General features: G+C 44.2%; 1 protein-coding gene across 1 annotated transcript in view; it reads left to right on the top strand.

Moving 5' to 3' along the window:
• CEP192 (centrosomal protein 192) overlaps positions 1–27091 on the top strand; it is a 122241-nt gene that overhangs the window by 24794 nt on the left and 70356 nt on the right. The window contains 9 exon segments of the mRNA XM_021096019.1: positions 2216–2386; positions 5685–5852; positions 6752–6874; positions 9349–9521; positions 14042–14091; positions 18245–18365; positions 20367–20515; positions 21611–21719; positions 22142–22275. Of these exon segments, the coding sequence (XP_020951678.1) occupies positions 2216–2386; positions 5685–5852; positions 6752–6874; positions 9349–9521; positions 14042–14091; positions 18245–18365; positions 20367–20515; positions 21611–21719; positions 22142–22275 (1198 nt within the window).

The raw sequence follows: 27091 nt of genomic DNA, 5'->3' as shown, positions 1-27091 counted from the left end.
GACATGTTACCACTCAAAACAGTTGGTAAAGGGGAGTTATGGGAGACACCTGCCTTTTCCTCCCTGGATAGGTGTTACTTCTAACTCCCTGGGAGGTACCTGTGGCCATGGGGCTGCTTCAAGCTCTACTTGAATGTGGAGATGGGAATTCACTGGGAGTTCTTCGTCTTCAGCTGGCAAGTGAAGTTGGATATGTTAGTTGAGTACTTCCTTCTATAGGCCAATATTGTAGATGCCTTATGCAACTTAACTGGTTTAATCCTCAACCAAACCTTGAGGACACCTGCAGCTTAAAGCTGCGTGAGGCTGCACAGCATAGGCAGTGAGAACACTGAGATTTGAGCAGATTTAGGCAGTCTGGTGTCAAGAGTCTAGGTTCTTGTCCCACAGATACTTTGGGATCATGGTCGGGTTGCTGGGTGTTTCGGGGAGAGCTCTGGTCACTTGATCTTTATGAAGGATGGTAAGCTGCAACAGGGTGGAGCATGGACACATTCCAGCAGTTCACCACCAGCATGTGGCCATGGTGTAGGTAGAGGGCTGCTCGTTATACAAAAATAGCATCCTTTCAGCTCTAGCGCTAAACATTTGGATTATTTTTCAAGATTCAGAAAATCTTGGCAGTGCTTCTTTGCCTGCCTGCTTGTGTCTCTCACAAGCATCCTATTTTAATAAATCTATTTCTGGCCTATCAAAAATATTTGAGATTTTCTCCACTTAATCTTTGTTCATTGAGTGTGGACAGAGGTAGAAGAGGGGGGTAGTTAAATGTCAAGGCTGGAAGATTTCAAGAAGAGATGTCAAGAGAACTGCGGAGATGTCACTGACTCTGACATTTGTGGAAGTAGTGTTTGGGGCCAAGCCAGCCAGAAAACATGGAATGAGTGGTGTAAGATGTGAGAGGAGTTGATTAAGGGTAGGAAAGACAGAATGATTTTTGTGAGATGAAACAATTAAGGAAGGGTAGGTGTTTTGCTTCGTTTTTAAGATGGAGAGATGCAGCATTTCCAAAGGCAGAGAGAGAGCAAAACAGTGACGATGGCCTGCAGGAATGGTAATTGGGCAATATTTTGGAGGAGATAGAAAGTCATGTGATTAACATGTCTTTCCCCACCAGGCTAAAATTAGGAATAGGGACTGTTAAAGTCAACTTTTTCCCCCCATTCTCTCCCAAATGTGCAGCGTCAATATTCATAACCGGTTGAATGAAGTTTAGGAGTTTACTTTGGAAAAGAGGGACTGTGTGGAAGAAATTCTGAGATAAAGCGAAGTGGTTTGAGTAAAGCTGAGCAGCAGTAAGGTTTCAGTTAGGGCTTCGTGCTGAGCAGGTGTTGGTGATGAGATTCGTGGCTAAGGAGGACGGGAAAACGTAGGAAGGTAATTAGGGATGGATGGTCTCACCCCTTTCCACCCAGACCAACCTTACTGCGCTGTAACAACGACTCGGTGTAGCGCGGACCCGGGGATGACTTAAAACCGTAGCTGCAACCGTGTAAACGTGCGGCAGATGACCGCACATTTCACGTCCGTTCCTGTAGGGACAGAGTGCCGACACTTCCGAGGTCGGGGTGTGTCAGGTGACTTGTCCACCCGAAATACTGTAGTACACACAAGGTGAGAGACCGCGCCCGGGTGTCCCGGGTAAGGGAGGGCGGTCTTCTCCAGTGGGCGTGGCTCTCAGGGCGGTGCCTTCAGGCTGGAGTAAGACTTCAAGCTTCAAATCCGGGCGCGCACCCTCGTCCAATCAGCGCGCTCGTCACTTTGCGCTGTCCAATCCAAAGCCCGCTTGGTGTCCCCGCCCCTCGCCTCGTGCCGCGAACCGACGTAAACCCGAGGGGCGCGCGGTACGGCCTAACCCGGCGGCCGCAGTGGGGGACGGGCGCACGCGCACTTTCGATGCTCTCGGACACCGGACGCCCCCTCCTCCGCGAACTTTGAACTTGCTCGGCCTTTGCTTCCCGCTACGCGGGCTCGGTGGAGGGGCGGCGGCGACTTGTGCTGATGTGAGGGCCGGGCCTCCGGACTCGGGTCTCGTTTCTGTTGCCCGGTCCCGGGTCTCCCCTCCCTCATACGCCCCCCCGCTCGCGGGCCCGGCGGGCGGGGGTCACGCGCTGCTGACCGGCGGGTCCCGCTGCGGCCCCGCGGATCGTTTCTTGGAAAAACGGGAAAAGAGACAGTGTTTGACGTCACTCTGCTTTTTTTCTCCCGACTGCAGACTTTGTTTGCTGAAGCATGAGGTCCCCTTCGAGGCGGTCGCCTGGAGGACAGCTGTTTTCATGACAGTGTTTTCACTCGCTGTTACCATTTTGAGGTCGTTCGACTGGAGTTTTTACTGCCCCAAAATAAACTCTTTCTCCGGATTTCAAGTTTTAGGGCAAAGATTACGGTAAGCTTTGAAAACTGCTATACCAAATGCCTACCTAGTTGTAAAGAGTGCCCTAGGATTTTGGGGAGGTTTGACTTTGCCTTTGTTCTGCAGCATATGCTTTTGAATGTGTTCACTTATAAACGTAGGCTTCCAGTCGACTACAGCAAATGATATTTTATATATCCACGCCCGAAATTAAAGTAATTAAATGAGTACACTCAAGCATGAAAATTGAGGTTGCTGCTTTAAGCAAAAATCAAGAGAAATCCCAAACATGGTTACTTAGTTCAGACATAGTCAAGGGAAGTATAACATTGTGTTGTGTTAATACTTAAGGTGATTGAGGAGGGCTGGTAATGCAATAGGGACGAGTTAGGGGATTTTCCTTTCTAGGAAAGCTCTAGGAATGTGGGGCAACATGGATGGCTTAGAGCGAGCGTAATTCTTTCTGGGAAAGAGAGACTGGGTATTAGATTGCATCTTGAGGAATCTTCCACTGGATTGTGTTACTGTTTGCATGCTCAGCAAAGCTCTACTGGAGCACTTTAGGTGTGTCGTAAGTGATAGGGGTTGTCAGCTTCCTTAGGGGAGCTGCCATGTATGTTGCTTCATGCAGAGGGTCTTTCATAGTTTGTGTTTGATAATGATTGTTGCACGAATGATCTTTGCTTAATATCTGATTTTCTTGGATTTGAATCCTAAAGAGGGATGGTAACCCTTAAAGAGATTGGTGTATATTTGGACAGGGTGTATGTATTTGTAAATGAATGAGTGACTTAGTAAGCACAAGACTAGATGCAGGAGGCTAGTTGGAAGATTTGTGCAGTAGTTTAAGGAGTGACATACAGGCAAGGCCTCTGCTCTTAGGGAGCAGTCTTTTTAGTGGAAGAAGACAGACCAACATGGACAGTGATAAATGCTGGAAGAAATTAAAATGATCGTGGCAAACCGTGGGGCCACTTTGACTTCCTGATAGGGGGTCACCTCGCTTAGAAGGTGACGTTTACCTTGAGGTGAATGTTGGGAAGGAGCCAGCTGTGCAGGTATTTACAAGCGTATTCCAGGCCCCAAGGTAGGGATGGGTTTGGCTCTTGCAGGAATGGAAAAACTAGTGTGTGGTGAGTGAGGCTGGGTGGGCGGGAGAGGAGGTGCCTCACTGAAGTTGTCAGGAAGGTACGGTTCCAGATTCACATGTAATGGCCCCTTTGCCAGTGGAGAAGGAATTGTAGGGTAAGACTGGAAGCGTGGAGGCTGGTTAGGAGGCTTTTCAGTAGGGCAGGGTAGTTGTAGCAGAGACAGATGTGGAATGATTCAGGGTGTGTTTTCAATGTAGACATGCCTTGCCCTCAGGAATGGGCTCCACTAGATGTGTTTTATTTGGCAACGATGATTTCACTGAATTTAAATAGGTTCACATGCATCTGTAGCTTCACTTGGTCTTAGTGTCTGTCAGTGTGTTTGCGTAAAGGCACTGAGTTTGAGATCTCTTCATTTAAGGCGAGGGCTGCATGATGGAGCTGAGGTCCAAGTTCTGGGCATTCCCAGCAAGTAAGGTGAGGATGGAGGGAGGGGAGAAAGGCTGACTTTCTCAGGAGACAGGAAGCCAGGGGAGAGTTCTCAGCTAAGGAGTGATGGCCTTTGACTTGTCCGGCAGGATCACTGGAGTGTAAGGGGTGAGGGGGTGTCTTGGGAGGAGGAGGAGGAGAGGCAGGGAGGCTTCTTGGAAGTAGCAAGAAACCACATGGCTGTTGGGAGTTGCTGAGGGGTTGCATGTAGGGTGTGTGTGTGGTTTTTGGTCTGAGCACCTGGTGAATGGGGTCGTCATGGCTCCATGGGAACGACTGAAGAGCAAGCTTTTTTGCAGGGGTTCCAAGGAGATGGAATCAAGACTGACGTTAGGGGTGCTTGTTAGAAATCCAAGTGACAATGTCAGGTGGGTAGGGCAGGGCAAAGGCCCCAGGCTGAAGATGGACCTGTCCTGTGGCTTTGGCATCTGGAAGCTGAGGGCAGTCATGCAGAGACGGTGGGCAGGTGGGAGAGACCCAGGAGCATCCCAGGAGCCGTCACTGGCCGGGGTTGCAGGAGAGCAGGAGGCACCCTCCAAGGACCAAGACGCAGTGGGTGAAGCCCCGAGCCCAACAGCTATGAGTCAGAAACCAGGTGAAGGAAGTTTCTGAGAAGAAGGAGTGAGAATTCAGTTGTGTTGGGTCAGAGGGGGAGGTCTGAAAATTGACCTGGGGTTATGGGGCTGTGTAGCAGGGAGGGCAGTGGTGATGTTGACAGATGTTTGGTGGGGTGGTGGCACAAAGCCAGCCTGGAGTGGAGCTGGGTGGGCAGAGCTGATTCCTCCTGGAGGTCTGTGTGGGAAGGCAGCGCAGATGGGGCAGCAGTAGCTGCAGGGGTGGCAGGGTCTGAGCTGGAGGAGGGCTTCCTTAAAGGTGGGAGAATGAGCAGTGTTGAGGGAAAGACCGCAGAGCTGGGGTGCTGGCAGGAGGGGGCAGTGCTGGAATCCTTAACCCACTGAGCAAGGCTAGGGATTGAAACCCACATCCTCATGGATTCTCACTTGGGTTCGTTACCCCGAGCCACAATGGGAACTCCTTACTCGTCCTGTTTTGTTTTGTTTTGTTTTTTGTTTTTTATCTTTTTAGGGCCACACTCAAGGCATATTGAAGTTCCCAGGCTAGGGGTTGAATCGGAGCTGTAGCCACCAGTCTACATCATAGCGACAGCAACACCAGATCCAAGCTGTGTCTGTGACCTACGCCACAGCTCACGGCAACACCAGATCCTTAACCCACTGAGCAAGGCTAGGGATCGAACTCGAAACCTCATGGTTACTAGCTGGATTTGTTTCCACTGAGCCACTGCAGGAACTTCTCCATATTCATCCTTAATCTCTGAAATCAGGGGCTAGATTTTGCTAGTTCTGTTTTTTCTACTCCATGTTAGAATGTGCACTCGACTGACGTACTTTTAGGTAATGTTCTGAAATAATTTGGATGTGCCGTTAGTGTTGTGCCATTAGTGATAAGTTCAGTCCGAGAGTAAATTAAGCTGTGTTGTATTTCATTATTATGTTAATTATAAGGTAGTTTGATGTTTATGTTCTCAGCTATAAAGTAGAAGTGTAGTCAGAATTACTTTACCTTACAATGCTTGCTGATATTACGCCTTCTTAGTGCTGTTTCAAGAAAATAGGATTTTTTTCCCTAAGATTTATCTGTTTTCTAAGGTTTATGAGACTTGTACTCTTGATCATTTGAAGAAGTTTTATAGTAATATTTGATTTATAAAAATATTTTTATTGTTGCAGTGAGATGGAGGATTTTCGAGGTATAGCTGAAGAGTCCTTTCCAAGCTTTTTAACCAACTCATTACTTGGTAATAGTGGGATTTTGGAAAATGTCACTCTTTCTTCAAAGCTTGGCTTGCCTGTTGCTGTCTCAACACTTGCTAGAAATAGATCCGGCACTGATAACAGGTAGGAATGGATCCTTAAAGCATGTGACATATTGATTCTTCTGTACATTTTTTCAGCTAAACTTCAGCTTTTGCTTTACCCGAGGGAGCTGGCCATTTATGCAAAGTCAATATAGGAAATAAAACTCTCTTTTCTATTCCATCACCTTCTCAGTGGTGGGTGGGTAAATTTGGGATTGAGTACCAGTGATGAGCACCTACCGATGGCTTTTGTGCCCATAGTGTTTGCCTTTGGACTAGTTCAGCCTCGTGGTGGCTGATCATTTGAGCTGCGTCCCCAAGGGTGATGTGTACCGTTTGCCTGTGTGAAGAACCTGAGTGCTTTCCTGCCTTTCCACCTGTACCATCTGTGCAGAGATTCATCTTTATGTTTGGAATGAAGGGGTTGGATTAACTCTCTCAAAACCTTGAGCTTTAAGATTTCTGTGACTCTTTGGTTTACTCCATACACATTCTACTGCAGAGATTTTCACTGCTTTGCAAGTGAAGTGATGGGTTTTTTTTTTTTTTTTGGTCTTTTCCAGGGCCGCACCTGCAGCATATGGGGGTTCCCAGGCTAGGGGTCTAATCGGAGCTGTAGCCGCCAGCCTACGCCACAGCCACAGCAGTGCAGGATCCGAGCCACATCTGCGACCTACACCACAGTTCACGGCAACGCCGGATCCTTAACCCACTGAGCAAGGCCAGAGATCAAACCCGCAACCTCATGGTTCTTAGTTGGATTCGTTAACCACTGAGCTACTATGGGAACTCCGGGGTGATGGTTCTGAACATTGGGGGTCCCATTCGTTTTTACCCCAAAAGTGGTTGGTTTAACTGTCAGTACAGTTCTGTGTCTTGGTGAGTTTTAAATGTGTCTGATTTAATTATTAACAGTTAAAATACATTTTGTGTGTGTAGGTATTCTGATGTCCAGGCTTCTTATTTAGTGGAAGGAAAGTTTTTGGTTCCATCTGAGTCGCCCGGCAGCCAGAGTGAAGGTGTGCCGAGAGAGAGGTTACAGCTTGTCTTCCAGGATGATGAGTAAGTCCCTGCTTGATCTTGCATCTCCGTGTATGTTAGCACCGGGCTTCTCATCTACCAAAAGTGACCTGGGGTTGTGTCTCTTCCAAGAGTTTTCTTTTTCTTTCTTTCTTTTTTTTTTTTTGCTTTTTAAGGTCTCACCCTAGGCATATGGAAGTTCCAGGCTAGAAGTTGAATTGGAGCTACAGCTGCTGGCTTATGCCATAACCACAGCAACACTGTGGGGTCTGAGCCAAGTCTGCAACCCACATCACAGCTCATGGCAACACCAGATCCCCAACCCACCGAGTGAGGCCAGGGATCAAATCCACATCCTCATGGATCCCAGTCAGATTTGTCAACTTCTGAGCCACAAAGGGAACTCCTTCCAAGAGTTTTCTTTATGTGGTGCTAGTAACAAACATTTTTAGTCTTTCAAAATACCTTTTCTCTTCCAAGCGTAATATATACTTACTGAAAGAATAATAAAATACAGGCAGTAAAAAGGGAGACAGCAAAGGCTTGTAGCTCCACTAATGGGCACATAGCCATTAATTCTCTTTCTTCTTTTTTTCTTTTGTGTTATTAGGGCCGTATCCTCGGCATATGGAGGTTCCTAGGCTAGGGGTCTAATCAGAGCTGTAGACACCGGCCTACGCCACAGCAATGCCAGATCCCAGCCGCCTCTGCGACCTACACCACAGCTCACAGCAACAACGGATCCTTATCCCACTGAACGAGGTCAGGTAACGAATCTGAAACCTCATGGTTCCTAGTCAGATTCGTTTCTGCTGCGCCACGATGGGAACTCCAATTCTCTTCTTATTAGTTTTCTTACCATCTTCAGTGCATGTGTACATATGTATATGTATGAAATGGTTTTTACAGAAGTAGGATTAAACTGCACAAGCTGTTTATAACTTTTAGAAATTAACAGCTGTGGTCATCTTTCTATTATAATGAATCTGGGTTACATGTCAGTGTCAGTGACTATACCATGTTAGGCATTTAGATTATTGGATATTTTTTTTTTTCTTTCTTTCTAAGGCTGCACTGGTGACGTATGGAGGTTCCCAGGCTAGGGGTTGAATCAGAGCTGCAGCTGCCGGCCCACACCACAGCCACCTCAATGCCAGATTCAAGCCGCATCTGACACCTACACCACTGCTCACAGCAGTGCTGATGCTTAACCCACTGAGCAAGGCCAGGGATCAAACCTGCATCCTCATGGATACTAGTTGGATTTTTAACCTGCTGAGCTGCAACGGGAACGCCTTCTGTCCATTTTTTAATTGGGCTTTTTTTTTGGCTATTGAGTTGTATGAGTTCTTTGTGTATTTTGGATGCTAGCCCCTTTCTGAACATATGATTGGCAGGTATTATCTCCCATTCAGTAGGTTGCCTTTTCATCCTAGTAATGGTTTCCTTTGCTGTGAACCCCCACTTCTTTTTCTGTTTTCTCTATTACAGGACTTTGTACCCATCCCAGTCTTTCCACCCACCCCTGCCCTCTGTTTTACTCACTTCTCTTTGGTTGGGATGAAGCTCTCCTGTGAATGTGCCTTTGGGTTAAGTGAATGCCTTTCTGTGATAGCCCCAATAAAGAGATGGGGAAACTGGGACGGAAGTTACAGTTTGCCTTAGTCATGGAAGATTAGGACTTGGCATCTATGAAAGAGCTATCTTTTTTTTTAATTTACTCTGGCCAGATTTAAGCCTGGCCCTAGGTATCTGTTTGTCATGTGATGAATGTGAATGTATTGCATTTAGCAGCTTTTTCCTGAAGTTCTGCCTGAGCCCTCCCCTGACCCCAACCTTGTGTGTGACATGGCTGTGGTTAGCATGACAGACCCAAGAGCATGTGCCATAGGTTGAGTGGAAAGTTGCCTTTAAGGAAGAACCTTTTAATCCATATATAACACAACAGAGGTAGGAAGATGGGGATAGGAACAGTGACAGGGCAGGGAGTTCTTTGTGACGCAGCCAATTAAGGATCCAGCATTGTCACTGCAGCTGCTTAGGTCGCTGCTGTGGCCCAGGTTCAACCCCTCGTCCCAGAACTTCCACCTGCCGCTGCCAAAAACAGTCAAACAAAGAACAGTGGCAGGGACCAAAGTAAAACCTTCACAGTGTTTGTAATTCAGAGAAGTGGTGATTTGGCAAATATACCAGTGTCCTTTAAGTCTCCATTATTTTTAAAAAACTGAGCTTTTCTCTAGATGTGATAGTCACCATACTTGGGGAGGAAAAAAAGAACTTGTTTTATCATTTGAGAGGTAGAGTAACAAGATATTTGGATTTTGGTAGGTGTATACCACTGGACCCAAAATGTTGGTCTAGTCCCCAGGACATCTGGCTGGGCCCAGAAATAGTTCTGTCATTTTTTTCTTTTTGAGAGATGAAACCCATAACTGATTAAGGATATAGCTATGATGATTATAGATACACCCAAGGTAACTAACATTTTATCTTTATTCTGTTCCCTAATATAAAAGTTCCATCTCCAAGGAAAAGAACCATGCAGAAAGTCAGCAGTTGTCAGATGTTGTTCTCAAAGCGGCCGTTTTTAAAAATGGAGGGGTAGGCGCAGAGGAGCAGGCGGCAGCCAGGAACCCCCTGCAGAGCCAAGGTCCCTCTGATGGGGTTTCACCGGTGGAACAAGAGCAAGGTACTGGATCTTGTAGAGATCTAATAGAGATTATTTCTCAATGTGTATACCGTAATTTCCTTTTTAAAATCGTTTTTGGTTGAAGTGTAGTTGATGTACAATATTATATAAGCTATAGGTGTACAATATAGTGATTCACAATTTTTAAAAGGTATGTTCCATTTATAGTTATTACAAAATATTGGCTATATTCCCTGTGTTGTACAAATACTTTTGTCACTTTTCTTTTGCATTTTAGGGCTGCACCTGAGGCATATGGAAGTTCCTGGACCAGGGGTCAAATCGGAGCCGCATCTGTGACCCACAATGCAGCTTGCAACAGTGACAGATCCTTAACCCACTGAGTGAGGCCAGGGATCAAACCCACATCCTCGTGGATACTAGTTGGATTCTTAACTTGCTTGGCCACCACAGGAATTCTGGGAAAGATCTCTTAATCTCTTACTTGTCCTGATTAAGCTCAGATCTCCTTTCCTGTGGAAGCTATGCTATCTGATGGTCACATCACACTTGTGTTCAAGATAGGGAGGCTATTTCTGATAGACCATTTCCTTTTTTCCCAACCAATTAATTTATATTCTTGTTGGCATTTTTGTTCCTAAGGTTATTTTTTCTTTTTTTTCTTTTTCTTTCTTTCTTTCTTTTTTCTTTTTTTTTTGTCTTTTTAGGGCTGCACCCCAGGCATATAGAGATTTCCAGGCTAGGGGTCTAACTGGAGCTACAGCTGCCAGCCTACTCCACAGTCACAGCAACATCAGATCCGAGCCACATCTGTGACCTACACCACAGCTCATGGCAATGCTGGATCCTTAACCCACTGAGTGAGGCCAGGGATTGAACCCACAACCTCATGGTTCCTAGTAGATTCGTTTCCACTGAAGCCACGGTGGGAACTTCTCCTAAGGTTATTTATTTTTTTAAAATTTGTTCCATTTTATTTTATTTTATTTTATTTTACTTTATTTTATCTTATTTTTTGTCTTTTTAGTGCCACACCAGCAGCATATGGAGGTTCCCATGCTAATCAGAGCTGTAGCCTCTGGCCTATACCAAAGCCACATCAACGCCAGATCTGAGCCGCATCTGCAGTCTACATCACAGCTCACAGCAACACCAGATCCTTAACCCACCGAGCGAGGCCCAGGGATCAAATCCACATCCTCATGGACACCAGTCAGATTTTTTTCTGCTGAGCCACAATGGGAACGCCCCTCAGCCTATTTTTATATAAACTGGTAAACTATACATTCTTGAATTATTTCTAAGAAAATCAAGCTGAGCATTTTGGAGTCAATTGACAAATTTCTATCAAATTAGATCTGGGAAACTGTAAAAATGTGGGGGATGGGCTTCTCTTGTGTCGCAGCAGGTTAAGGCTCTGGTGTTGTCACTGCAGTGGCTCAGCTCACTGCTGTGACTTGGGTTCACTCTCTCCAGGAACCTCACACATGCACATGCCACAGGCATGGCCAAAAAAAAGGAAAAAAAAATGTAGGATTGTACTCTACGTTTTCTTCAGAGAAGTCAAAACTAAAAATCGAAAACCGTGTATTCTAGGCTAATGTGCTAAGGATACTGTGTACCTCTAAACAGCAGCAACTCAGAAGGCCTTGCTTGAACCCATGTTAAAAGATTTATGAATGAGTGTGTATTTATGTTTAGCTAAAAATTTTAAATGATGTTTGTATATCTCTCTGATGAAAAATGTTAAATACATACGAAAGTAGAATAAAATTTTTTATGCAGGCAATAAAAGAAAACAAGACAAGTTTGACTTAGAATTGGAAACTTTTGTGCTTCAGAAGGACTTTGAGAAGTTCCCGCCCGTCATGGCTCAGCAGTAACGAACCCAACTTGTATCCATGAGGACGTGGGTTTGATCCCTGGCCTTGCTCAGTGGGTTAAGGATCCGGCGTTGCCTTGAGCTGTGGTGTAGTTCACAGACTCGGCTCGGATCTGGCGTTGCTGTGGCTGTGGCGTAGGCCGCCAGCTATAGGTCTGATATGACCCCTAGCCTGGGAACCTCCATTTGCTGCACCTGCAGCCCTAAAAAGCAAAAAAAAAAAAAAAAAAAAAAAGATACCTTGAAGGCAGTAAAAAAACAACCCAAAGATGGGAGAATATATTCACAGATCACATATATCAGTATATCATATGTATATGATAAGGGCTAACATCTAGACTATGTAAAAAAGACTTATGACTCAGTAGGAAGACAAATAACCCATTACTGTAAATGGGCCAAGGCTTTTCATTAGATGTACCTCTAAGAAAGTTGTCCAGATGGCCAATAGACACATGAAAAGATGCTCAATGGCTGTAGTCAGCAGGGAAATGAAAATCAAACCCGGAGAGACCACAGGCTCACTGGAATTACTAGACTCAAGAAGATGAGAAATAGCAAGTGTTGGTTAGAAACTGCGACGCAACCACTGCTGGGCAGGGTGTAAATGGTGCTGCTGCTGTGCGGGATAGTTTGATGCTTCCTCAAAACATTAAAGGTAGTCTTACCTTGTGACCCAGGGTACACCCAGAGAAATGTAAATGTATGTCCACATAAAGCTTGTATACATGAATGCTCATGGCAGCATTAGTCACAATAGCCAAAAAGTGGAAACAGCTCAGAGTTCCCGTCATAGTACAGCGAAAATGAATCTGACTAGGAACCATGAAGTTGTGGGTTCAATCCCTGGCCTTGCTCAGTGGGTTAAGGATCTGGCATCGCTGTGAGCTGTGATGTAGGTCACAGACGTGGCTTGTATCTGATGTTGCTGTGGCTGTGATGTAGGCTGTCAGCTCTAGCTCCCATTGGACCTCCAGCTTGGGAACCTCCATATGCTGCGGGTGTGGCCCTAAAAAGAAAAAAAAAAAAAAAAGAGACAGCTCAAATCTCCACCAACTGATGTATGGATAAATAAAATGTAGTGTGTCCATACAGTTGGAGTATTACTCAGAAAAAGGAGAGAAGTATTGGTATGTGCTATAATATGATGAACCTTGAAAACAGGCTAAGTGACACAAGGCTATTGCTGTGGTTTCATGTGTCTGAGGTAAGTCTGTAGGTACAAATTAGCATAGTGATTGCTAGGGTCTGGGGGGAGAGAGAATGGGTCGTGATTGTTTATGGGTACAGGATTTCTTTCCAGAGTGATGACAGTATTGTAGAATTAGTGATAATAGTTGTACAACTATATAAAGATACTAAAAACCACTGATTTGTACACTTTTTTTTTTTTTTAACTTTTTTTTAGGGCCACATCTGTGGCATATGGAGGTTCCCAGGCTAGGGGTTGAATTGGAGCTGCAGCTGCTGGCACAATGCAGGTTCAATCCCTGGCCTTGGTTAATGGGTTAAGGATCCAGTATTGTGAGCTGTGGTGTAGGCCAGCGCCTATAGCTCCAGTTCAGCCCTTAGCCTGGGAATCTCCACATGCTGCAGGTGCGGCCCTAAAAAGACAAAAAAAATAAAAGGTATGTAGGAGTTCTCTAGTGGCTCAGCAGGTTAAGGATCTGGTGTTGTCAATGTTGTGGCTTGGGCTGCTGCTGTGGTGCACGTTTGATCCCTGGCCCAGGAACTTCCACATGCTGTGAGTGGGGCCAAAAAAAGAGTATACAGGAGGGAAAAATAAGAGGATAAAAGTTTCAGACGTTATTTCAATTAATTAACTAATTAATTTTTGTCTTTTTGCCTTTTCTAGGGCCACTCCCGAGGCACATGGAGGTTCCCAGGCTAGGGGTCTAATCGGAGCTGAAGCTGTCAGCCTATGCCAGAGCCACAACAATGCGGGATCCGAGATGCGTCTGCAGCCTATACCACTGCTCCCGGCAATGCTGGATCCTTAACCCACTGAGCAAGGCCAGGGATCGAACCCACAACCTTGTGGTTCCTAGTCGGATTCATTAACTACTGAACCACGATGGGAATTCCCAGACTTTATTTTATTCTCACACAGCTTGCATTTCTAAAAATATGGGCATTTTCCTAGATAACCACAGTGTTAATACCCTAACAAACATAATTTTTGCTTATCATATAGTTCTCTGGTCCATACTCAGTGTACTAGCCATCTTGGTCAGTCTGCTTGAACTGGGCTCCTTGGAAGGTTCCATTGTGTTTTGGTACCTTTTTTGTGGTGTCTATAAGGTCACTTGTCCTGGAGATGTCCTGCTCCCTGTGGTGTCATTTTCCTTGTTTCTCTCTTCCCTCATTCCCACCCTGTAGTGTTTTTTATTTGGCTGTGCCCTTGGCTTGTGGAAGTTCCTGGCAAGGGATTGAACCCGCACCGCAGCAGCAACCTGAGTTGCTACAGTGACAATGCTGGAGTTTTATCCTGCTGAGCCACAGAGGTTCCTCCAACAGTTTAACTGACCAGTGATGGGCTCCTATACCGTCATTTAGAAGTGCTCTATTCTTTTCAAAGAGAAAAATGTTTAGTTTGTCGGTTTGCTGGTTTTGAGTATTGTTGGATATTTGGTTGATGAAATAACTTGGACTCTCAGTTTCTTTTTTTCTTGAACAGACTTTCCTCTTGATTTTTGTTCACCATCATGGATGAATAAGGAGAACAAGGTAATCTTACATGTTATCAATTTTAATGTTATTAGAGTGAAAGTTCATTTTTTGCATATATGAGTGCCGAGTGCTATAGTATCGAAGTCTTACGTGTAAGTAGCAGAAATGCCTGTGACCGCTGTGAGTAAGCGGGAGGTTGAGGGCTAAGTGGGGGCCTTGTGTGTGTCTCCAGGATGGGCTGCACCTCTGCTCTGCTCCCAGTGGGATCCGGGTCATCTTCGTTTTGTTTATTGCATCCTGTGTGTCCAGCACAGAGTTGGCACTCGGTCATCCGTTGAATGACAGGGAGGCTGTTTTTGTTTGTAAGCAACCCAAGTGTACACCCTTAACGTTTGTAATCAAAAAGGAAGGTCATTTGGGGAGTTCCCGTTGTGGCGCAGCGGAAGCAAATCTGACCAGGAACCATGAGATTGCGGGTTCAATCCCTGGCCTTGATCAGTGGGTTAAGGGTCCAGTGTTGCCGTGAACTGTGGTATAGGTCGCAGATGAGGCTCGGATCTGGTGTTGCTGTGGCACTGGCGTAGGCCGGAGGCTACAGTTCCGATTGGACCCCTGGGAACCTTCATATGCAGTGGGTGCGGCCCTAAAGAGCCAAAAAAAAAAAAAAAAAAAAAAAGAGGTCATCTTTCAGAGTTAAAAAAAAAAAAGTTATAATGAGCTCACTTGCTTCTGTCTTCCCCTGAGTAAATCACTGTGTTGGATGGGTTGGGATACAACTCTGATTTATGAGCCTGGACATGATGTCCACTTCTGTGTGTGTGTGCATGTGCATCATGCATGTGTGTGCACAGGCAGAGGCATGTGACTGAAACCCCCCACCTCTTTCTTGAGGTGAAAAGGAAGGGCTGAGCAGTGAGCAGTTTTATGTCCAGCGTAAGCAGTGAACTGCGTTTTCAGGCCTGTAGTCATGTATTAGAGTTGTTTATAAAATATAACCTAACCTAAGTATTTTTAAAACTTCCAAAAAGGAAATGCAATTTTTATTTTGTTTTACTTTTGTAAGAATTTTTTTTTTTTTTTTTGTCTTTTTGTTGTTGTTGTTGTTGTTGCTATTTCTTGGGCCGCTCCTGCGGCATATGGAGATTCCCAGGCTAGGGGTTGAATCAGAGCTGTAGCCACCGGCCTACGCCAGAGCCACAGCAACTCGGGATCCAAGCCTCGTCTGCAACCTACACCACAGCTCACGGCAGCGCCGGATCGTTAACCCAGTGAGCAAGGGCAGGGACCGAACCCGCAACCTCATGGTTCCTAGTCGGATTCGTTAACCACTGCGCCACGACGGGAACTCCTACTTTTGTAAGAATTTTTAACATTATTCATACAAAATGATGGCTATCAGTCTAAAGTAAGAGCTGTTTCCCTGTGGGGGCTGGCATGGAAAGACATGGAAACAAACTAAATGTCTGTCAAAAGAGGAGTAGATAAAGAAGATGAGGTACATATATACAATGGAATATTACTCAGCCATTAAAAGGAAAGAAATTATTGCATTTGCAGCAACATGGATGGAGCTAGAAATTATCATCCTAAGAAGTTAGTCAGACAATGAGACACCAACATCAAATGCTATTACTTACATGTGGAATCTTAAAAAAAGGACACAGTGAACTTCTATGCAGAACACATACTGACTCAAAGATTTTGGAAAACTTATGGTTTCCAAAGGAGACAGGTTGAGGGGGTGGGAGGATGCACTGAGGGTTTGGGATGGAAATGCTGTAAAATTTGGTTGTGATGATTGTTGTACACTTATAAATGTAATAAAATTCTTTAAAAAAAATAAAATCAACACAAGAATAGCCAACATAACAGTTTAGACCAGCAACAGAAGCAAAAAAAAAAAAATTAACATTATTCTTACAAAATGATGGAAATCAGTCTGAAGTAAGAGCTGTTTCCCTGTGGGGGCTGCCAAACGATAGCTCACTAACCGTGTCAAATCTGCTGCCTCTTTCTGTAATGTTTTATGGGAACTCGGCCATGTCCATTTGTTTCTGTATTGTCTACAGCTGCTTTTGTGCCACATCAGCCGAGTTGAGAAGTTGTGACAGAGACTGCACGGCTGGCAAACCCTGAAATGTTTACTGTCTGGCCCTTTACAGAAAATGCTTGTGACCCCTGCTCTGCACACTTGCTCCCTCTGTGTGCAACCATGAGCAGCCATGTGTAAGAGAGGTTTTTTAGAGGAACTCGGATAGTCAAATTGAAACTCAAAAGCATGATTTCTTGAACATTTAGGAAGAATGGTTTCTTTTTTTTAAAGTTTCTTTGAAGTGTGGTTGATTTACAATGTTATGATAATTTCTGCTGTAAAACATAATGTTTTGGTTATACATGTACAAACATCCATACTATTTCAGATTCTTTCCTTGCATAGATTATCACAGAGTACTGGGCAGAGTTCTCTGTGCTATGCAGCAGGTCTCTTTTGGCCAGTGATTGATTCTGTTACCTCCATGTGCATATGCTGATCCCAACCCCCTAGTCCATCCTTCTTACCCTCCAAAAAAATGGTTTCTAATAGAGGGATCATAACTTTTCCTATGATAGGTAATTTATTTCCTTAGGATGGTTGAAGAATTGACTTCCTAAAAGTATTAGAAATCATTAATGGAAAGAGGGGGCCATAAAACAGGAAAGCAGGAGTTCCCATCGTGGTGCAGTGGTTAACGAATCCGACTAGAAACCATGAGGTTGCGGGTTCGGTCCCTGCCCTTGCTCAGTGGGTTAAGGATCTGGCGTTGCCGTGAGTTGTGGTGTAGGTTGCAGACGCGGCTCGGATCCCGCGTTGCTGTGGCTCTGGCGTAGGCCGGTGGCTACAGCTCCGATTCAACCCCTAGCCTGGGAACCTCCATATGCCGCGGGAGCGGCCCAAGAAATAGTAAAAAAAAAACAAAACAAACAAACAAAAAACCAGGAAAGCAGTGGAGCACATGCAGAGACATGAGATGCTTGGTAGAAAGGGGTGAAGAAATGAAGGCAGGAGGTGATTGGGTGCGATAGGAAACCTGGCCTCTGGGCCAGCGAGGCAACCTTGGCCTTGTGGTTGGGCTTGGGCCGTCCTGGAGCTGGGGCAGGGGCTCTCGTCCGGGGTGCCATATGCCGTAGCACTTGATGAGAGTGAGACAGGTCTTCGTTCTGTTGCCCTGTGTGAGGCACCGAGCATGGCAGAGCAGCTGCGCTCTTAGTGCCAACATGACCCAGGAGGCAGAGGTTTTCTTCCTCTTGATTATTATGAAGAATCTCAAACCAGATTGTGACAGCAGTTTGCCTGGTGCCCTAGATTGGATGAGCATCCCTTGGTGTTGTCCGTCCACTCTGCCTACCACCAGTGTGCAGTTGCATGGAGAGCCTCTGTTGTTATCTGAAAAGTTAGGTTGCATTTTGCAATCTAATTCTTTTTTTTTTGCTGTTTTGTTTGTTTTAGGGCCCCAACCTCGGCATATGGAGGTTCCCAAACTAGGAGTCTAATCAGAGCTACAAGCTGCCAGCCTCCACCACAGCCACAGCAACGCAGGATCTGAGTCACGTCTGCGACCTATACCACAGCTCATGGCAACACCAGATCCTTAACCCACTGAGTGAGGCCAGGGATCAAACCTGCAACCCCATGGTTACTAGTCTGATTGTTTCTCCTGTGCCATAATGGGAACTCCTGCAGTCTAATTCTTAAGATGGATTGTTTGCTGTATATTTAATATGAGTGTGAAATAAAACTTACGGTTGAGGAAATCGACATTGTTTTTTGGGCCTTGAGTGTCCCCGCAAACTGCTCTGTGCCTTGTGGTTCCTGGCTGGAGCAGTGAGGGTCTCAAGTCCAGCTCTGCTGTTAACTTGCCCTCCTATCCAGCCTGGAGCTGCCTGGATCAATTGTGTGTTAGTGTGGAACTGCGTGACCAGGTCTCTGGCATGTGCACACAGTATGAAACCCTGTATTTCAGGATGTCTCCTGGGGAGCATCAGGGGAGGGAGAGGCCTGGAGGTAGGAAGAAAGTTGTTAATTAATACTGTACAACAGCCAGCCAGCCCTTCTTTGCCTGACCTGTGGCTGCTCATGCTGACCCGGGGCCATGTTGGTAGCTGCTTTTGCAACCTGTGCGCTGGTCAAGTGGTGACTATGCTCCTCTCATCATGGTTTTATTTCCTCCAGGTTGTTGTTCCTGATGCTGGAAAACCTTTTGAAGAGAGGGAGCCAAACAGTGACTTGAGCCACACAAGTTTCCTAGAAAATGAGAGACTGATGGCCTTGGCAAGCCTGGAAGAGTCTTCTGGTAAACGGCCTGTTTCTTCGACCTTCCTGTGCTGCTCCAGGTCTCTGCAGCCTCATTGCTGTAGCTGTTGTGCAGCTTTTTGTTTCTTTGCCTTCTCCTTTACCTCCTATGTGCCAGCACTCAAATGGCTATGTCTGGCAAGCGATGGGACTTTAAACCTTTCCCTGGATAGCAGCCCTGAGAGGGTTATGCTCATCCTTCAGTTGAGTATCATTAGGGGACAGGTGACACTGTAGGTGTCCCACTCAGTGTAAAGCACTGTGTTAAGAAACTGGGACAGTGCTTTCTGAAAGGCCTGGCCACATGGGGGAAAGGGACAGCATGGCTGGCCTCCAGCTCAGTGTATCTCAGCGGTACACTGTGGGTGCACAGGAGGAGGACATTTAGTTCTGATTGACATACGTGATGTGAAAAGGAGGCCTGTGCTAGGCCTTCATGTAGACCTGGGAAGAGACGTCCATTCAGGAATTGGGAGCAGCCTCAGTGGAGGTCCTCAGGAGGGGGCGAGTGGACCACGTGGTATGCAGATGTTCAGAGCACCTATAGGATGATGAGTTGGACAATAAACCTAAAAAGTAGGCAGAGACCAAATTATTCATGGCTTCGGAGTTCCCCCATTGTGGTGCAGCAGAAACTATGACTAGTATCCATGAGGATTCGGATTCAAACCCTGGCCTCACTCTGTGGGTTAAGGATCCATCATGGCTGTGAGCTGTGGTGTGGGTCGCAGACGCAGCTCAGATCCCAAGTTGCTATGGCTGTGGTGTAGGCCAGAGGCTTTCTCTCTGATTCGACTCCTAGCTTGGGAACTTCCATACGCCTTGGGTATGGCCCTAAAAAGCAAAAAAAAAAAGAATTAGTCATGGCTTCGAAGGCCAGTTTGGTGAACCGAGTGGGGTAAATAGAAACTAAAATCAGGACAGGTTTTGCTGCTAAAGTTTTTAGATCTTTTTGGATTATGTAATTGGGGATAAGGAATTATGGGCCTAAATTTGTACAGATCTTTGTTTTAGTAGACTGGATTGTTAGAGGTGATCGCAAAATTATCCTCTTGAAAAGGTTTATGATACCATTATAAGCGATGGACAGTCCTAGTTTTATCCTGCCCTTGCTGGGCTAGGTGCTAGAACACCAAAAAGCACTGCCATAGTTTTGTTTATTGGCAGATTTTTTATTTTGGTGGAGGTAGGATTTTTTTTTTTTTTTTTTTTTTTTTTCTTTTTGGGGCAAATTTGCAGCATGTAGAAATTCCCACACTAGTCCAATTGGAGCTACAGCTGCTGGCCTACACCACAGCCGCAGCAATGCCAGATCCAAGCCACGTTTGTGACCTATACCACAGCTCATGGCAGTGCCAGATCCTTAACCCACTGAGCAAGGCCAGGGATTGAATTCTCATCCTTGTGGATAGTAGTCAAGTTTGTTACCACTGAGCCACAATGGGAACTCTAGCTTTGTTATATCTTTCTTTTATTTCTTGTTGAAGGTCAGGTACTGTTTGTGGTTTCATTTTACAGTTAATCATTATTAATTTACCTTGAATGTGGCAGGCTTATCTATCTTTTTTTTTTTTTTTTCTTCTTTTTTTGGAAGTTTCTGGGCTAGGGATCGAACCTTTGTCACAGCAATACAACCTAAGCTGCTGCATTGATAATGTCTAACCCTTAACCTGATGCACCACAAGGGAACTCCTTAACTGTCCTTTTTTGATAGTGGCTCATTTGCCATATTACTTTCTGACTAATCTGCCACTGCTCTTTGCCACATTTATTAGATCTTAACTTTTGATTCATGTCAGGATTTATTTCTGCGCTGTCTTCTTAATGAAGGTTGAGTATTTATAGGCTGAAATTATAATAGTTTTTCCATGTCAGATGTTAAGAAAAATCACTTAAGACTATTGACCATTGACCTGTGCTTTCCTTTCGAGTTAAATATTAGAGTTCAGTCAGTACTTTAAAAATTTATCCTGTTTTTTTTTTTCCTCCATTTTACTGATAGATGATGATATTGATGATGAAGAATTTTATGATGATCATTTGGAAGCTTATTTTGAGCAACTGGCAATTCCAGGAATGATGTATGAAGACCTAGAAGGACAGGAACCTCCAGAACACTATTTTAAGTTACCTACAAGTGATCCTAGTCAGGTATATGCCAGTCTTTATTGTCCTTCAGAAATTTGACATTAGAAAATTATTACTGGACTCACTGGATATTAACATTAAAACTGAAGCTTTGGTTTTCTCTGGACTCTGTTTTTCCCAGATAGAAACTGATGAAAACTATCTTTCCTGTCCTTTCCTGCTGCTTCTTACCTTCCCCTCATCTGCAGAAAAATAAAAAGAATGATGCAGTGAACATCTGTATACCCTTGTCCAGATTAACCAGCTGTGAACATTTTTGCCATCTCTGTATTTTCTTTCTCACTGCATAAGTACTTTTTTACCGAATCATTTGAAAGTAAGTTGCAGATATTATGACATAATACTTCAGCATTTACCTTCTGCAAATGACATTTTCCTATGTAATTGCAATTCTCTTGTCTAGCTTTGATATTGTGATTTCATTTATTTTTCCCATGTATGATCCCATTTACCCCCTTGTCTCCAAACGTCCTGCACTTTTATGGTTCTGATACAGGCTTTGATCGGAGATCACACTTGTGTTTGGTGGCCATGTCTCTGTTCTTTCAGTCTGGAGTTCTTTCATGTCATTCGGCTCTGTGGTTTGGCGAGATGACCCATGTGCTAGGTGTATCTGACTGCTTTCTGCCTTCCTGCTTTGAGATTTTGCTCATGAGCAGATAACCCTAAATGCAGCGATGATGTACACGCTCATCGTGGCCCACCTCGGGTGAGGGGTGTGCATGTCTGTTGGTCTCTGCTAGTGATCCTCAGTCGGATCGTCTGGGTTACTGTGGTGGTGGCCAGGTGTCTCCTTGTGCGGGGGCCTTTCCCCTTTTGTTAGCATTGAGGTCCGGTAGGGTACAATAGTGTACCGTAGGGTGGTCCCTTAAGGTCAGGTGAAATGGTGTTTCCCAAGGTCCTCTTGTGACTTGGCTTCAGTATCGGTGCTGAGGCCTCCCAGACACAGTTGTTACCATGGTGGTTACAGTGGGAGCCTTTCCAGTTCATTCTGTGGTAATTACCTGGCATCCTTCTGTGTGGAAGACTTTTGCTCCCCATGTTTTCCCCTCAAAGTATATGTTTTTAATTTTAACAGCTAAGGTACTCTTTCCACAGGCAGATAAAAACAGCATCTCTCTGCTCTCCCATGACTCATGCTCTTCAGGCGGCTCCGAAATTCCCTGCGGAGAGTCTGGTGGGGGGCACGTCTGTCCCTCTGCAACCCGTGAGTATTGACATGATTCCTTTGCTTGGAAATTGTTTGACTGCCTTTTTTCAAAAATTTCATTTCTTTGGTATGATTTAACATATATTAACCTTTTTATCCCCTTAAAGCTTAACACAGTGTAAACCTTTTCAAATGAGCATTTAGGAACATCTAATATGTTGACATCATTTAGAAATACTGTTGTCTGTCGTTCTTAGATTGCAAAGTACAGATGATCGTGTTCTTTTCAGACACTTGAGAATCAGAAATGAATTCTCTGTGTGGCTGCAGTTTGTTGTACCGATGGTGATTGTCTTCTCTGCAAATTTATATAAACGCTTAGTGTTACATTTACATGAAATAATCTGAATGGTCAGAAGAAGTTGTCACAGTACATTGCTGGAACTTTGACGTTGCTCTGTTAATGTTCCTCTTTTCAGATAGTTCTGTCTGTCCTGGAGATAGTAGGCGGCACGTGGATGGTGTGTTACGCGTTTCCTCTAGTACGTGGGGAACTGAAAAGGAGAAAGAAAGGGCAGATGGGTTGAAGAGTATTGTTCCACTTTGTGGCAGAGTAAGTTTATATTCATTTTCTTTAAATTTTCTATGAAAAGGATGAAAAGTCTTTTGTAAGACAGTTTTTTTCAAAACCTGAATTGTTGACTTCTGGAAAATGTAGAAAAAGTATTTTAAAAACCCTACCGATAATATTTTTATGTGTGTGTATGTATCTTGGGTAATCACTAAGAGTATATTAAATATACAACTTTAAATATTTAATGATCTGTTTATATTATTATTATTAGAAAAGTTATTTAGTTCGGTGTTTAAACATTAAATTAGAAAAACAGGAGTTCCCATCCTGGAGCAGCAGAAACGAATCCAACTAGGAACCGTGAGGTTGCAGGTTCAATCCCTGGTCTTGCTCAGTGGGTTAAGGATCCGGCGTTGCCCTAAGCTGTGGTGTAGGTTGCAGACTCGGCTTGGATTTGGTATTCCTGTGGCTGTGGTGTAGGCTGGCAGCTGTAGCTCTGATTAGAACCCTGGCCTGAACCTCCATGTGTCATGGTTGCAGCCCTAAAAAGACAAAAGACAAAAAACAAAAACAGAGTTCCTGTTGTGGCGCAGTGAAAACGATTCCAACTAGTATCCATGAGAATGCGGGTTTGACCTCTGGCCTCGCTCAGTGGGTTAAGGATCTAGCGTTGCTGTGGCTGTGATGTAGGCTGGCAGCTCCAGCTCCAGCACGACCTCTAGCCTGGGAACTTCCATATGCCATGGGTTCAGCCCTAAAAAAAAAAAAAGAAGAAAAACCAATCATCTTTAACCTTGCCGAACTATGTATATTTTTGAGTATTTCACTGTTTTCAGTTTATTGATACTCCATTGCGCCTATGCTTGAAAGTTGATAGTCATTTCTGACTCTTAGTGATTCTTTGTCCCCTTTATTGAAGTAATGTGTTCCTCAGGGTTGTATGATGGTTTTTAATTTAGAGGTTGTGTGTGTGCTTATATAGAGTTTTTTTTTTATTCCTATAGTAATCTAACCTTTTATAGGGCCACTCCTGCAGCATATAGAGGTTCCCAGGCTAGGGGTCCAATCAGAGATGTAGCTGCCGGCCTATACCACAGCCACAGCAATGCAGGATCCGGATCCTTAACCCACTGAGCAAGGCCAGGGATCGAACCCGCAACCTCATGGTTCCTAGTTGGATTCGTTAACCACTGAGCCATGACGGGAACTCCAGGATTGTCATTTTAAAGGCATGACAGGCAGAGAGCCCATGTCCTGTTAGTATGTTCTCAGAACTGCGTCTTAGGTTTATTCTCGCCTTTTTCCTCCTTTTACCACCACTTAAGTTCAGGATGTTTCCTCCTACTGTAAGAACTTACTGCCTCTACAGTAGTTCTGCCCTTCCATCATGTTTGTCAACGCCAGGTTAATCTTGTTACAGTGAGGTTTGTGTTTGTGTATGTTGTTTATGTCTCTGTGTTTCAAATCAGTGGTCCTTAAAGTGCTTTATAATATGACACCATGTTAATCTATTTTTCTCGTATTTCTTCTACAAATCTCTTTTGTAGTTTTTCTCCTCCTTTTTCTTTCTTTCTTTTTTTTTTTTTTTTGTCTTTTTGCCATTTCTTGGGCTGCTCCCGTGGTATATGGAGGTTCCCAGGCTAGGGGTCCAATTGGAGCTGTAGCCACTGGCCTACACCAGAGCCACAGCAACATGGGATCCGAGCCGCGTCTGCAGCCTGCACCACAGCTCACGGCAACGCCGGATCGTTAACCCACTGAGCAAGGGCAGGGACCGAACCCGCAACCTCATGGTTCCGAGTCGGATTCGTTAACCACTGCGCCACGACGGGAACTCCTTTAATCCACTTTGAGTTTATTTTTGTGTATGGTGTTAGGGAATGTTCTAATTTCATTCTTTTACATGTGGCTGTCCAGTTTTCCCAGCACCACTTATTGAACAGGCCATCTTTTCTCCATTATATATTCTTGCCTCCTTTGTCATAGATTAGGTGACTGTAGATGTGTGGGTTTAATTCTGGGTTTTCTTTTTTTTTTTTTTGGTCTTTTTGCCATTTCTTGGGCCGCTCCCACGGCATATGGAGATTCCCAGGCTAGGGTCAAATCGGAACTGTAGCTGACGGCCTACGCCAGAGCCACAGCAACTCGGGATCCAAGCCTCGTCTGCAACCTACACCATAGCTCATGGCAATGCCAGATCCTCAACCCACTGAGCAAGGCCAGGGATCGAACCCGCAACCTCATGGTTCCTGGTTGGATTCATTAACCACTGAGCCATGACAGGAACTCCTAATCCTGGGTTTTCTATCCTGTTCCACTGATCTACATTTCTGTCTTTGTGCCAGTACTATGTGGTTTTGATGACTGTAGCTTTGTAGTATAGTCTGAGGTCAGGGAGAGTGATTCCTCCAGCTCCATTTTTCTTTCTCAGGATGTATTTGGCTATTTTGGATCTTTTGTGCTTCCAAACAAACTTTAAAACATTTTGTTTGAGTTCTGTGAAAACTGTCCTTGGTAATTTGATAGGGATTGCATTGAATCTATAGATTGCCTTGGGTGGCATAGTCATTTTGATGATACCGATTCTTCCAATCCAAGAGCATGGTATGTCTTTCCATCTGTTTGTGTCATCTTTGATTTCTTTCCTCAGTGTCTTATAGTTGTCAGAGTACAGGTCTTTTGTCTCTTTAGGTAGGTTTATTCCTAAGTATTCTTCTGAATGTGATGGTAAATGGTATTGTTTCCCTAATTTCTCTTTCTGATCATTTGCTGTTAGTATGTAGAAATGCAGTTGATTTCTATGTATTAATTTTGTATCCTGTGACTTTGCCAGATTCATTGATGAACTCTAACAGTTTTCTGGTAGAGTCTTTAGGATACTCTAGGTACAGTATCATGTCATCTGCAAATAGTGATAGTTTCACTTCTTCCTTTCCAATTTGGATTACTTTTATTTATTTTTCTTCTCTGATGGCTGTGACTAAGACTTCCAAAACTGTGTTGAATAGAAGTGAGAGCAGACATCCTTATCTTGTTCCTGATCTCAGCAGGAATTCTTTCAGGTTTTCACCATTGAGAATGATGTTAGCTGTGGGTTTGTCATATATGGCCTTTATTATATTGAGGTAGGTTCCCTCTATGCCTACTTTCTGAAGGGTTTTTATCAGAAATGGGTGTTGGATTTTGTCAAAGGCTTTTTCTGCATCTATTGAGAGGATCATATGGATTTTATTCTTCAGTTTGTTGATGTGGTGTATCACACTGATTGATTTGCAGATACTGAGGAATCCTTGCATCCCTGGGATAAATCCCACTTGATCATGATGTACAGTCCTTTTAATGTATTGTTGGGTTCGGTTTGCTAGTATTTGGTTGAGGATTTTTGCATTGATGTTCATCAGTGAAATTGGCCTCTAGTTTTCTTTTTTTGTGGAATCTTTGTCTGGTTTTGGTATCAGGATGATGGTGTCTTCATAGAATGAGTTTGGGAGTGTCCTTTCCTCTGCAATTTTTTGGAATAATTTCTGGAGGATAGGTGTTAGCTCTTCTCTAGATGTTTGATAGAATTTGCCTGTAAATCCATCTGGTCTTGGACTTTTGTTTGTTGTAAGTTTTTGTTTTTTATTTTTGTCTTTTTGCTATTTCTTGGGCCGCTCCCGCAGCATATGGAGGTTCCCAGGCTATGGGTCAAATCGGAGCTGTAGCCTCCGGCCTACGCCAGAGCCACAGCAACGCTGGATCCGAGCCGTGTCTGCAACCTACACCACAGCTCACAGCAACACCGGATCCTTAACCCACTGAGCAAGGGCAAGTTCCAAACCCGCAACCTCATGGTTCCTAGTTGGATTCATTAACCACTGTGCCACGACAGGAACTCCTGTTGTAAGTTTTTAAATCACAGTTTCAATTTCAGTACTTGTGATTGGTCCGTTCATCTTTTCTATTTCATCTTGGTTCAGTTTTGTAAGATTGTACTTTTCTTTTTGTCTTTTGTCTTTTTTTTTTTTGTTGTTGTTGTTGTTGCTATTTCTTGGGCCGCTCCCGCAGCATATGAGGTTCCCAGGGACCGAACCCGCAACCTCATGGTTCCTAGTCGGATTCGTTAACCACTGGGCCACGACGGGAACTCCAGATTGTACTTTTCTAAGTATTTGTCCATTTCTTCTAGGTTTTCTTTTTTATCGGCATGTAGTTACATGTAGTAGTCTCTTATGATCCTTTGTATTTCTGTGATACCTGTTGTTACTTCTCCTTTTTAATTTCTAATTTCATTGATTTGAGTCCTCTCTCTTTTTTTCTTGATGAGTCTGAATAAGGGTTTATCAATTTTGTTGATCTTTTCAGAGAACCAACTTTTCATTTCTTTGATTTTTTTCTATGGTTTTCTTTGTTTCTAACTCACTGATTTCTGCTCTGATCTTTATGATTTCTTTCCTTCTGCTAACTTTAGGTCTTGTCTGTTCTCTCTCTAGTTGCTTTAGATGTAAAGTTAGCTTGTTTGTTTGAGCTTTTTCTTGTTTCCTGAGGTAAGCTGGTATTGCTATAAACTTCCCTCTTAGAACTGCTTTTGCTGCATCCCATAGGTTTTGGAGTGTCACATCTTTGTTGTCATTGGTTCTAGGTATTATTTAATTTCCTCTTCAATGTCTTCAGTGATCCACTGGTTATTTAGTAGCATGTTGTTTAGTGTCCACGTGTTTGTGTTTGTTGCAGTTTTTTTTTTTCCTTGTGTTGATTTCCAGTCATAGAGTGTTGTGGTCAGAAAAGATGCTTGATATGATTTCAATCTTCTTAAAGTTAGCACGTCTTGATTTGTGCCCCTGAATGTCAGCAATCCTAGAGAATGTTCCATGTG

Source organism: Sus scrofa, chromosome 6 (assembly GCF_000003025.6).
Source record: "Sus scrofa isolate TJ Tabasco breed Duroc chromosome 6, Sscrofa11.1, whole genome shotgun sequence".
Classification (NCBI taxonomy): Eukaryota; Metazoa; Chordata; class Mammalia; order Artiodactyla; family Suidae; genus Sus; species Sus scrofa.
Note: the sequence above shows the minus strand (reverse complement) of the source record. Positions and strands in the feature narration are given on the sequence as shown.